The 13362-nt window shown below is 42.9% G+C and overlaps 1 protein-coding gene across 1 annotated transcript in view; it reads right to left on the reverse strand.

The window, feature by feature from the left end:
- GTF3C1 (general transcription factor IIIC subunit 1) overlaps nucleotides 1-13362 on the reverse strand; it is a gene marked incomplete in the record, with an annotated part of 1808906 nt that overhangs the window by 390671 nt on the left and 1404873 nt on the right. The window contains 1 exon segment of the mRNA XM_044089472.1: nucleotides 2261-2545. Within this exon segment, the coding sequence (XP_043945407.1) occupies nucleotides 2261-2545 (285 nt within the window).

Raw genomic sequence — 13362 nt, forward strand, 5'->3', positions numbered from 1 at the left:
CTCTTTGTAGGTGAGGGAGTAGCAGCTATCTCATGTGGAAGAGTGCACGTATCTTGGGATCTTCATCATAATTTAGAGTACAATGGATCAGGAGACTGATCAGCAGATGGATGAAACTGTGGATGTACTGTAGAAGCTGGAGTAGACTATGGTCAAGAATTGAGGGCAGAGGCCTAGAATAAAGCTCTTGTTTTAATGTCAATCTATTTTGCCATTTTCACATATGGTCTTGATCTCTGGGTAGTGCCCAAAAGCTTGAAATCACTGATACAAGTGTCAAAAATGTTGCTGGATTATAGAGCTTCTGGGCAGACTGTGTGACAGGGTGAAGAGTTCATCAATGCAGAAATCTCCAAGTATAGCCAGTGCTTCTCAGTACTGACAGATGGAGTGGTTTGGGCAACTTCCATGGGAGATTACTATGCATGGCCCATGGGAAGGAGGTCCTATGTCAAAGGTCATGCTTGAGAGCTTATACCTCTCAACTGACACAGAAATGCCTTGACAGTACCCAGGATGAGGAAGGCAACAGGAAGACTGTTGCTAGAAACAAGGAAGTCTGGTACTTCCACCTCAACTTGATACTACAGTGACTCATTGAGAAAAATGACTTAGAAAATGGGCGAGTGGACAAGAAGCTACATACCTGAAAGCTGCCACTGCTGTTATGTAGTTATTACTGTATAGTGCAAAAATTACTTGGACACAGGTCATTCTGTGGCAAACAGAGATAAAGCTTTGACTATGACTCAAACGTACTGGGTTCAGTTAGCAGCCCAAGCAATGGTGGACCCAACCAAAGAGGATGAGTTGAGCAGTCAGGTGGCGGTCAACGCTGACACTGGCACTGAGGCAACAGTATAGAATACAGATTGGGAAGGACATGCACCTGGGTTTGCCAAGCTGCAGAAATGCAGCAGCCTTCTGAGAATATATAGGGAAACCTACATGCACATGCTGCAATAAGGTGATACAGGTGGGCCCTTGTATACATCAGCATACATGCCAGTAGTCAGGGCTAGGACTTTAGGAACATAGTAAAAATCTTCCGATGGTGAAATGGACTGAACACATCCCATAAGCAGCTCTCTCACCCTAAGGGAACGAATGTCATGAAGGGATTTGAAGGAAGGCTGATGGCTGGCATAATACAGGGGATAGAAAGAATGCAAAAATATACTTGTGTATAGCCTAATGTTTTGTACACAACAGTCCAAATAACTGTGTTATTTGAAAAATAACTCAAGTAATCATTACTTACACTAACTTGCACTGTTTATGGAGCTTTTTCCCCCTTCTATGCCCTTTAAATGGACTATGCCTAGCTGGAAATAATCATCAATCAATCAGAATATGGAAGTGTATATTTAAAGGCAAACTTATGATGAATCCTTCACAGAGTGACTAAATAATGGATCTTAATAAAATAAAGGGCTTAAATACTTAACATTCTTTCAGAGTTGTAAAGTTACTTTCAGTGAATACAAAAAGTAACATTTTTCAGTGTTGCAAAGCAACTCGGTGAAGATAATAGGTTGTCTTGGCCAAGGGAGGAATTTGACATGGTAACCAAATGGTGAACTATCAGCCTCCTGACAGGCTGCCACATATAATCCATGCATTTATAGTCAGAGAATTAAAATGTGTGTATCCCCTCAGGCTGTTAACCACTCTCACATTCTTTCACTGCAAAGTTAGTGAAGCATACCAAGAAACCCATTTTGAACCTTAACTGTTGCTGGCCATTTATCTAGGTATACATTGGTTTCACTGTAGTTGAAATAACATGCTACTTATTAATGCAATCAATCATCTTACCAAACAAAAATGGATCTACAAGGTCTAGCTTGTACAGATACATAATTCCCTCAGCTGTAACAGCAGCAAATCATGCACAATGGTGAAGACAGGCTCAAAGATCAGCAATCATCACTACATTAAACCCTCCAATTTTATAAAATTACATATACTTCACCAAGGTTAAGAAAGTGGTCATTATCAGTAAGTTAAATTAATGAACAGTATCCAGTAGGACTCTATTTCCAAAATTAAAATGAAAACTTCTACATACACAAAGATAAAGTAATCCAGTTTCTTTTGTAACGGAAGTGGCTGCAATCAATTATGACAAATTATGTTTGTTAAATTAGTTTAAAAAATGATGTAGTGCTTTTTTGCCAGTGTTTGACAAAATAAGGATCAGGAAAATGTTTTACAATTCAGTATCTTCAGTAAAAATGTTTATTCATCATTAATGTACCTCTTTATGATTTCATTATCGACCAAGGTGCTATCCACCACCACAATCTGTTCTGGGATCCGCACATCCACAGAGAGAAGACCCAGCATCAGCAGTGAAAGTGTTGCAATACAGGTGCCGCCAGACCCCTCCACTGGATAGCTAATCATTTCTGAATTAGTGACAGGCTCCTGGTTCTGAAATGAGAATGTGTTGACACAGTCCTCCATGCCAGTCTCTACAACCTTTTTCAAGAATTGGTATGATTCACTACAAATTGTATTGGGAAAACGCCAAGTAAACAACCTATAAAAAAGAATAATTAATATTGTTTAGATGCATACGCAAAAGAAGGCTTGCTAAACCATCCATGAACATCAGAAATAAAATGTGTTAAAGACTGGTACCAAGAAGATCATCAATCTACAAGAGCTACAGTTGCTGTCCCTATACCACAGGTGGCATCACTGCAGAGTCCCAGAAGCATATTTATTTATTTTTGTTCCACTGTGGCGACCCCTAACCAGGAAAAGCTGAAAGACACAAACAAACAAACCAAATATGAACAAATCAAAAAAATACCACGCAATGAAAGCTTCAAAAATAATTAACTTCTGTCATTTAGCAACATCATTTCAGTTAAGCAGGCTGTAGCAAGAGGTTTTCAACATAACAGTGAAACTGGAGAACATGCTCAGTGGATCCCAAATGTATGGATAAACAGGTCATTACCTCCCCTTGTATTCCCATCAACAAACAGCACTTCGTGGCATTTTGCTAACAGATTTACATCAGTTTTCCTCACCGCACAACTGTGTTTTGACACAACTGATAAGAAAATGCTTGAAAAGAAAACAACTCCATTGTCCTGGTCTTAACCCCAATTCTTCTAGTTTTCCAATCTGCCTGCTATGTAGGATCAACTTAAAGGCCTTACTGGTTGATAGTACAGAAAAATGCACTTTAATGGAAGAACAAGCTCTTTGTTTAGGAGGTTTGCAAGGTATTTCAAAACAAGTTGCAGAGCTAGCAAAGACACAGAAAGACTTTGGCTGATGTATAGTATTAAAAAAAAACTCTTATTTTTACTAAACTTCTTACACACACACACACACACACAATTTCTGAAAAACTATGCAAAGGGAATTCACACAGAAGACCTGCAACTCAAAACTCTAAGCAGAAGTAATGATAAAAGTCTTCTTGGACAAGTACTTTAAATCAGCCTTAGAATCAGGTTGCAAAGTATGAAAGGTTACCACTATGTAAGAAGTAAAATCCCATGGAGGTACAGTGTCTTTGAATTGTGCTTTAACACATTCATATATCGTGCTCTGTCATACTTCATGCCTGCAATGCCACGTGCCTGGACTGCATTGCCTCATTCAAGCCTACAGTGCTTGAAAAGTATACCACATATAGCACTACTGTTATAAAACAGCTTAATCATGGTATTGAATTTGCAGTATTCAGTGCCGCAATTATTTAGTTTAAATATGAGAAAAATATTTTAACTGAATAGGTACAGCAAACAGTTGCTTTTTTAGTATAAAATGTTTTCACACATTTAATTGTAGTTGTGACTGAGATCTCTAAGCAACTGCTCAAGTCTGCCAGCAGTCAGGAATTTGACAAACTGACTGCCAGCAGGTAGAAATGAGATAACCTGTGAAATATCCCTGAAAGTTCTGGAAGCCTTGGTGAAGTACACAGTTGGCAGAGGAGCTAAAAAGGGATATAGTCCTTTAAGAAGTAACCCAAATGGAAACTTGCATCCATTTCTTCTTTCCTGTTATTAGGATTCTGGGCAGAGGTGAAGATCTAAACACACTTGGGGAAGTAAGAAGTACACCTGACCTTTATTGGAAGTGAAGTTACTATGCAGTTCACCAAGAAGAATGACGGCCTGGGTAAGGCTTGCCAGAATGGAAAGTCATCACAAACCTGGAAAGCCAGACACGCACAGATTTCTTCAGAAGATAAGGCCAAAGCAAAGGAAATTTCGCCAGATGAGACCAAAATGGGGAAAAGAGAACTTTTTATTTTACATTTATTAACTGAGAAAGTCCAACTGGGACTGAGCCCATTTTCAGCAGGAGCCCGAGGAGAAATGCTCTAGATGCATGTCTTTGGAATATGGGAGGAAACCAGAGCACATGGAGAAACCCACATGAAAGCAGGAAAGATATGCAGACTCTGCACAGAAGGCACCCCAGCAGAGAATCAAGCCAGAGAACCTCTTGCTGTGAAGCAACAATGCTAACCTCTGCACCACTGTGCTGTCCAAATGATTTTAGATATCTTCTGCCTTACTGTCTGTATGAAGTACAGGATAAAAGTAAATGTTGAAAAGTGTAAAGTAACCCTAGACGCCATTTCTGAATGACAGCTTCCCTTGGGAGTTCTCTCAGTAAGGGAATTAGGAAGTAGAATTTTTGGATTTGGTAGTGGATGGGGATGCGATAAGTTGTAGTAAGGCTTCTGCAAGATAGAGGACATCCCCAGGACTATAACTGGCTGAGAGAAAGTGACGGGTTAAAAAGTACAGTTGTGTACCTACCATAAATGTAGATGTTCGAGTGTATTCACTGTTGCAGTCATTACTCTTGGGTTATCCTGCTGGGAGGCTACCCGCAGTTGGCCTGAATTCCAAAGTCCTGGTCCGACGTCTGTTGCTGTTGCCTCTTCCCTGACGTCAGTGCGCCAGGGGTATAAAACATGCAGCCGACACCATTTTCTTCAGTTTTTCTTGCCCCAGATGTCAGGTGCCCACAAAAGGGTAGGCTAAACATACTATGCCAATAAACATACATGCAGTAATGAAACAGTTCCTTCATCTACAAGCAAATACACCACATAGGTTGTATAGAATAGAGAAGTACAGATAAACCCCAGCAAAAGAAAGGGGGATGGTGGGAGGGTAACCTGGACTGCAACAGTGAATACACTCGAACATCTACATTTATGGTAGGTACACAACTGTACTATGTTCACCGTGTTTCACTGTTGCAGTCATTACTCTTGGGTTGAATCTCAAAGCTGAGAATGGGAGGCTGGACTAAATAGGATTAGGACGGGCTATGAGACCCTGCAGAACTGCAGTGGCAAAGTCTGCTCTGGATTTAGAGTAAAGAGGTAAGTGGCAGTGCTTTGTAAAAATGTGCACTGAACTCCAAGTTGCAGCCTCTAAGATGTCTTTGGTTAGTACTCCTCTGAGGAAGGCTGCTGCTCTGGTAGAATGAGGCCTAATGCTCTTAGGCACTGATTTGCCATGCTGCGAATAGCAGAAACGGATGCAATGGCCTATCCATTTAGAAATTGTCTGTTTTGAGATAGCCTTTCCTTTGTAGTTTTCCTCATATGCAGTCTGGCATATGGAATTAGTAGAATGCAGGATGCCATGAAGCCCAAGGCCTGCAGGATTTTCCTTGCAGATAACTGGGTCTTTGTTGCCAACTTTTTGAAGTAAGAAGTCAGTTGCCTTTGTTTGTCTGGCGTGAGATAAACCATCTGGGCAGTTGTATTTAAGCTTGCACCCAGGAATATTATCTCTTGAAAGGGTACTAGTTTTGATTTCTTTTCGTTTACTGTATACCCTAGGCAAATTAGTAATATTTTTACAAACGCCAGATGCTCTAGAAGAATGTCTTTGTTCTCTGCTTGAATAAGGCAGTCGTCCAAGTAGGGATATATTTGAATTCCTCTTTGTCTGCAAAATGCAATTACTGGTGCCAGGCATTTTGTGAAGACCCTGGGCACAGTAGATAAGCCAAAGGGCAGTGCAGAGAATTGGTAGTGCATTGAGACAGCTATGAATCTGAGGTATCTTCTGCAAGATTGTCTGATTGGGACATGCAGGTATGCCTCTTTTAGGTCCAAAGTTACGAGCCAAGCCTTCTTGCCCAGCATGGGCAGTAGCTGCTGTAGAGTCAACATCTTGAATTTCAGAACCTCCAGAAACGTGTTTAGTATAGACAGGTCCAGTACTGGTCTCCAGGTTTTGTCCTTTCTGGGCACTAAGAAAAGTCTGGAGTAAAATCCTTGCCCCTGCTCTTGTTGTGGTACTTGTTGAATGGCCCTCATGTCCACGAGGGCTGTAATTTGCTTTGGTGCCTCTGCCCATTGATTGTGTGGCAGGTCTGGCATACCTTTTGCCCATGGTAGTGTGTGAAAATGGAACCTGTAGCCTTGGGACACTATGTTCAAGACCCATTAGTCTTGGGTAATCATTTGTCAATTTGGTGAAAAAAGTGCTAGTTTTCCTCCTAAGGGGGCTGCCAAAAGGAAAGTGTTTGGATCTGGCAGAGGAAAGTCATTGGGACTGTTTCCTGTAAGGTTGTGATTTGTCTTCTCCGCTTTTGGAGGTAGGAGCACCCCATTGTTTAGGCCTTTATGAGCCTTGGGGGTGAGATCTGCCTCTGGGACGTCTGTATCTGCCTCTTTGTGGCCTGTCTGACACTGGAAATGACCAATTTTTGGAAGATCAGTTCCTGCTAAATCTGGGAGGCTGTACCTGTAAGAAATCCTTTACTGTCTGCATGGATTTCGCTTTATCCTCCATTTTCTTCTACACCTCTTCTGCCTTAGCACCAAACAAAGTATCATGCTGTAATGGAGCATCTAATAATTTTGCTTTAACTTGATCAGGTAGATTCTGTTCCTTTAACCAAGCATGCCTTCTAATAACAGAACCTGTAACAGCGGCCCTGCAAGAGGCCTCCAGTGAATCATAACCACATTGCAAAGTATGCTTTCCCACTTGTTCAGATGCATGCAATAAATCCTGCATTTCCTTGTTCTTTGAACATTCAGAATTTGTCAACATTTTCTGTTTAAGCAGTGACATTAAGTATTGCTGATATTTAAGCATATGAAACTGACAATTTAAAGCCCTTACAGCCAAGGTAGCAGAAGTGTAAACTTTTTCCCCCATCTGTCCAGTGCCCTAGAGTCCCTATCAGAGGGGACAGGGTTTTTTTCAGTGGAAGCTTTGACCCCTTTGGGACCCTGAGATATAGTTTCTGGGTCAGAAGCGGGTTTTTATATAGGAATTTATGAGAATCTGGGACCCTGTAGTATCTGTCTGGCTTAGCAGGTGCAGGGGGTAAAGAGTCAGGGGACAGGCCGGACTCTGAAAATACATCATCTACAATGTCTAGAACAGGTGGAATAGCAAGGGGTCTGTGCTGAGGAAGTAATAGAAAGTCTCTGAGCCTTTTCTTGGATTCTGAGTAATCTTGGCTCTCCCAGTGGAAATGCTCCCTCATGGTATGCAGGGTTTCCCCAAAAGAATAATCCTCAGGAGGAGAGGCTGAAGGAATGGATTCTTCAGCATCAGAATCCTCATAGGGAGGAATAGAATAATCCTGTTCAGAAGAGGAATCAGAGGAAATAGAAACCTCATCAGAAGAATCATATTCTGTCTCTTGCCAAGGCCTCTTATCAGGAGGGGGATGGGAACCCCTGATCAACGTAATTAGGTCTTCGGCCATTTTAAGCATCTGTTTTTTAGGCATGGAAGTCTGAGTAGGAGAATGCTGTACTTGTTTCTTTGTCTTTAGAGCTGCTTTAGTCTTTGAAGCTGAAGATGGTTTAACATTTAACTGTGTAGGTCTGAAGACACCCTCAGAAGCCGATGCCTGTTCAGCGGCTCCAGACCCATCTGATGGAATGATTTTCGAGTGTCCAATACCTTGAGTATCCATAGGCCCAGTCTACTCAACATGGGATTCGGAAGCGGCCTGTGGCTCTGAGGTAGCGGGTGCCAGGGGTTGCGAAAGCACCTCACTGAGAACCGGCGAACCAGCAACTGGCTTAACGGTAGCCTCGTCGTCGGTTTTGGACCTCGGATGCCTATCCTTTTCCTTGTCCTTGCATTTTTTGTAAACTCCGGTCGTCAGCTGTTCCAACTGCATTATATAATTAAACCTTCGGCCAAAGTAATGAAATGCAAAATCGAACCGACGCTTAATAGTGTGTTGGTTAAATCCAGCACAAAACCGACAGCTAGCAATGTCGTGATCAGGGCCTAGGCAAGGAATACAGTAAGAGTGAAAATCCTTATGAGGTATTTGCTTCCCACAAGAAATACAATTGTTAACTTTTTCTGACATCGATCTGGAGCAAGAAAAAAGTTTCCCCAACGGGGTACTTAGCTTTAATCAAGACTTCGGCTCTGAAATTCAGATTTGAAAATCTCAGGAGTCGGCCAACTGGCACTTGTGAACTGCTTTTGCTTCGGGCACTGCGCAGCAAGAAAGACTGAAGAAAATGGTGTCGGCTGCATCTTTTATACCCTTGGCGCACTGATGTCAGGAAGAAGCGACAGCAGCCGACGCCGGACCAGGACTTTGGAATTCAGGCCAACTGCGGGTAGCCTGCCAGCAGGATAACCCAAGAGTAACGACTGCAACAGTGAAACACGATGAACATCTGGCCCTGTGACAGAAATGGATAAAGTCGTAGCTGCACCCCAGATGACCTATATGTGACTACTGGCAAAGGCACCAGAAGGACCAGACGGGGAGGATGGGAGACATGAAACCAACACCAGCTCACCCATTGTGGTCATAAAGAGGCAGCTCAGCTTTCTGTACTGTTGGTACATACATAACTACAGTTGTACCACCCTCAGCAAGGAGTCTACCAACCCCATGCTGAACAGCAGTGAGCCACTTGGTCGGGAAACTGGGTATCAGAAGTAGTCTTCACATAGTTCCCAAGAGCAGCTATTGTGGAGCAAACAAACTGCAGGGGGTGGGGACAGGACAATCTGCAGCATCTCTAGAGTGAACTCCCTAACAACAGATTATCACCTCCACTAGGAAAAAATGACCTGGAGGGCTCTAGGCAGATTACCCTGATGCAGGAATGAATGGGTCAACTGGATGCAAAAAGGCAAATCATTAGGCACTGGGATGATCCGGCAGACTCCCTCACGCACATACAGACAAAAGTGACTGGTTGACACAGCCTATTCACACACATTCATTTCACAGGGAATAAGGAGGAGTTCCTTCCTACCTGTTTTTGTGCTATACCACAGCCATGTTTGTCAGTGTGAATGGTAACTGCACCATACTGAAGGGACTCCTGAAGTGCCTGGAGAGCAAGAAGGTCCACCCTCATCTCCATAAAACTGGTATGCAGACTGGTCATGGACACTGACCATAAACTCTGGACTATCTGCCCTCGACAATGACCTGTCAACTTACTTTAGGACATAGGTATCAATAGTGGCAAGCCAGTAGAGATGTGGGAAGGTGAAATGGGCTGCCAAGATTATGAGTGGGAGAGTTTACCAGTACCGTAAGTACATCTTACATGTTTTAGAAATTCTGACATAGAAAGACAAGAAGTATGTCAGCTGTGATTATTTTATATTTATATTAATATTCATAAAGACATGCATCTGGAGCATTTCTCCTCGGGCCACAGCTGAAAATTGGCTTCGTTCCAAGTCAGACATTCCCAGTTAACAAATGTTAAATAAATAAATAAAAATAAAATAAATTAAAGCCCACTGCAGGCTTTTTATGTGACAGCTGGCATGAGGAACCATATACGGTGTGGTCATCATGGAGGAAATACTTATGTTGTAGCTGTTATGAGTCTCAAGGGTGCAGCCAATGAATGTGAGAACCTGCAATGGCTCTATCTGGAACTCTGCAGTGTTTATCATAATTCCCAAGGATTTAAACAGATGAAGAGGCTCCAGAAATCTTACTACTTTGCATGTAGTCAGTGCAGCCAGGAGACATTTGCAAAACATATATTGCAGCTTCTGATTCAACGCAACTACTGACATCTGTTTGGTAAACACATAAGGTAATAAGGTGATGCCAAATAAAAGAGGCAAAATGATAATGCCTGGTTCCTATTCAGATGATGCCTCAGATACCTTTATATAAAAACATGCATCTTGGGGGTCTACAAAGCACATCAAGTGTCTGTCTGACAAACAAAACAGGACAGACTGCACCATGACCATAAAAATTTTATTTGGTAATGAATCTGTTGAGATTACTTAAGTCCAGAATCAGTCTGAGGTCTTTTACTTCAGAACCTCAGAACCAAAAAAACATCTAGCTGGTCTGATGGCTTAGATGGATAAAAGCTGACTATGGCCCAGCCAACCTAGGTTTGATTAGCAGTTTGAGCAACTAACCAGCAGGGGCGGGATCAGTATCTACATCTGGGGAAAGGGTAGTCTTGAAGGCATTCCCTGCATGGTTCCTAGTGGATTCCGGGGGTATGTAAAGAGGGGGCATAGTCCAAAGAGGGATTAGTATGGGAACATTAACTAAGCCTCCTCTGAGGTGGGTCAGTATGTTAGCACATCCCCGTTGTATGCCTGCCCTTTGGAAGAAATCAAGAAATCACAGAGGAAGGGGGAATGCAGGGAACAATGAGAGGAAAAAAAAAAGAATCTTGACAACCAAGAACCCCAGGGTTAAGTTATATGACTGGCCTCTGCAAAAATCAGAGAAAGTCCAGGGGGTCATTTAGAGTAGGTGGAAGACTCAGCATGAACATGGGGCACTGGATAACACAGCTGTAGAATGATGAAGGGGACCAAAAAAGATTACTTAACTCTTAGGTTCATAGGTTGGTACTAGGCTATCGGCCCTAGGGCCTATACAAGCCTAGCCATAACAATTACCTGGATATTTCTTCCCACAATACTTACTTCCCTGGACCCCTGTCTAGCAGGGTGACTGACGTGATCCCCGGGGTGAATTTTCTATCTCCCATCCAATCGTCAAGGTTCCTTCTGAAGAGGGCTAAGGAGGTACTCTGCTTGACATGTATGGGCAGTCTAGTCCAGACTATGGGAAGTCTGTGGGTCAGGAGCCTATCCCTCCCAGCATGTTTTGTTCATTGTGATGACAAGGTTTAGATCCATGGAACATGTGGCTCTGAAGGATTGGGACTGCTTTTATGTGGAGCATGTCCAACAGCTCAGGGTTTGACATAGCCTTGTATGTTAAGCAGAGATCCCCTCTGAGTAGACGATATGCCACAGAGTATAGCTGGAGTTTTTTTTTAGACATTCAGCATAGGGCATCTGCTTTAGGCCTGTGATTATTTTAGTAAGGTATTTCTGTGGCCTTTCCAGCTGTTGCAGATGTCTTGTGAGGTACATACCAAACTCTATAATGTACTCCATAATAGGTCTAATGACGGATGAGTACAGTGGGACAATGACCTCCTTTTTTCTGGATGAAAAGCCCTTAGTGATAAGGTGTGCCACATAGAAGGATTTCCTGACTGTTGTGGCGATGTGGTTATCGAAGGTGAGACCACTGTCCACCTGTGTCCCCAAGTCTCTCATAACACTTTCAGTGTTTAGTGTACTGCCACCTATGTGATAATTCATGGGTACATGTTTTTTTTCCCAAAGGGGATAACTATACATTTCTTGGCATTAAGCTTGAGACCATGGCTCTGGCACCAAGCATCTGTTTCTGTAAGGCCCTTTTGTAGAACATCCACATCATTTGGGGATTCAATAATGGCTCCCAGTTTACAGTCATCTGTGAACTTTGTTAGCCAGAGTCCCTTAGTGTTGGCCTGTACTTAAGAGAAGTCGATGCCAAACAACAGCAGTCCCAGGACTGAACCCCAAGGTACTCCACTTGTCACTTGTCTGGAGTTGGATTTGGAGTCGGCTACTTTTACAGTCTGGGTCCTGTCAGTAAGCCATGTGGCAACCCATCGAGTGACATAGAGATTTATGCCCAGCTTAGTAAGTTTATGTACGATTCCAGAGTGGGGGATGGTGTTGAAGGCATTGGCGAGGTCCAGATAGGCTGTGTGGACCGCCTTACCCTCGTCCACAGCTCTGGAGACTGTTTCAAAGAAGTCAATCAGGTTCAGGAGACAAGATCGGCCCTTCATGAACCCAAACTGGGTGGGGTCCAGTGTTTGAAGGCTGCCAATGTCTTTGTTTATAAGTTCCACGATAATGCATTCCATGCCCTTGCAGATCAAGCTCGTCAGACTGATGGGACGGTAGTTCCCGGGATCCAAGGTGGCTCCCCCCTTGTGGAGTGGGATAACTGTAGCTGTGCGTCACTCAGTGGGCACGAAGCCTGAAGTGAAGCTATGATTAAACATGACACTTAGGTGAGGTGTTAGTTCATTCTGTACTTCATGTAGTACACAGCCCGGGATGTCATCTGGTCCCACGGATGCTGTATTCTTTGCTTTGGAGAGTGCGGTTTCTACCTGGTCTGGTATGGTGTGACCTCTTGGATGACTCCTTTTCTGAAAGACGTTTAAGACTGTTTTTTCTTGTCATACTCTTCTAAGGCATGGAATATCAGGCTATGGAACAAAGTCTGGCATGAATAGGATGTGGAAAGAAAACACTGCACCCTGCATATTACTGTCTAAATTCACCTTTTCTGCACTACAGCCAAGCACACAGGAAAGACAAGTGGTTCTCAATTACTTCCAAAGTGGGATGGTCAGATGAGCCCTCAGGGAAGAGTCTGCTTCCCCACTTCCCATCAGAGTGCTGTTATGTTTCCAGTTTTCCTGACTATATTTGCCTTTGGCCTAGCATTCTGTTTGTTTCCTCCCAGACCTCTGATTACCTCACTGCTTTTGGTGATTCCGATATCACAACTAAGCAGGTTGGATTAAAAGCTTTTTTCATGGCTGTGGCAGCAACTATAAACAATCAAAAGAATCTGAACCCAGCAACACCAATTACTGGGAAGCCAAATTATCTTGTCTTATCTCAACACAGGCGATATGACACTGGATTCTTTACATGTCTCCTTAGTGACAACAGCAACCATCTTGTTGGCAGGGAAGAATCACCCAGGAAGGCTGTGGAGACTGGAAAGCCTTCTTCCTGTTCCTTTGTGCAGAAAACACAAAATATGTAGATCATACACATTCTGCCTTATCACCTCAAGGATCTCCCCAAATATCATGTCTTGGGAAGACTGTGAGGAATCTGTAGCATCCCTGTTGCCTATATTGGATGCTGGTGACTCCAACAGGAAGTCAATTCATTTCCTCTTGCATCTGTGATTTTCACCTCTTCATGGGAAAAGGATGAATTTTAATGAAGTAGAAACTACACTAATAACAAACACAATGCAGATCCT

The sequence above is a fragment of the Protopterus annectens genome, chromosome 12.part0 (genome assembly GCF_019279795.1).
Source record: "Protopterus annectens isolate FY-2018-M chromosome 12.part0, PAN1.0, whole genome shotgun sequence".
NCBI lineage: Eukaryota > Metazoa > Chordata > Ceratodontiformes > Protopteridae > Protopterus > Protopterus annectens.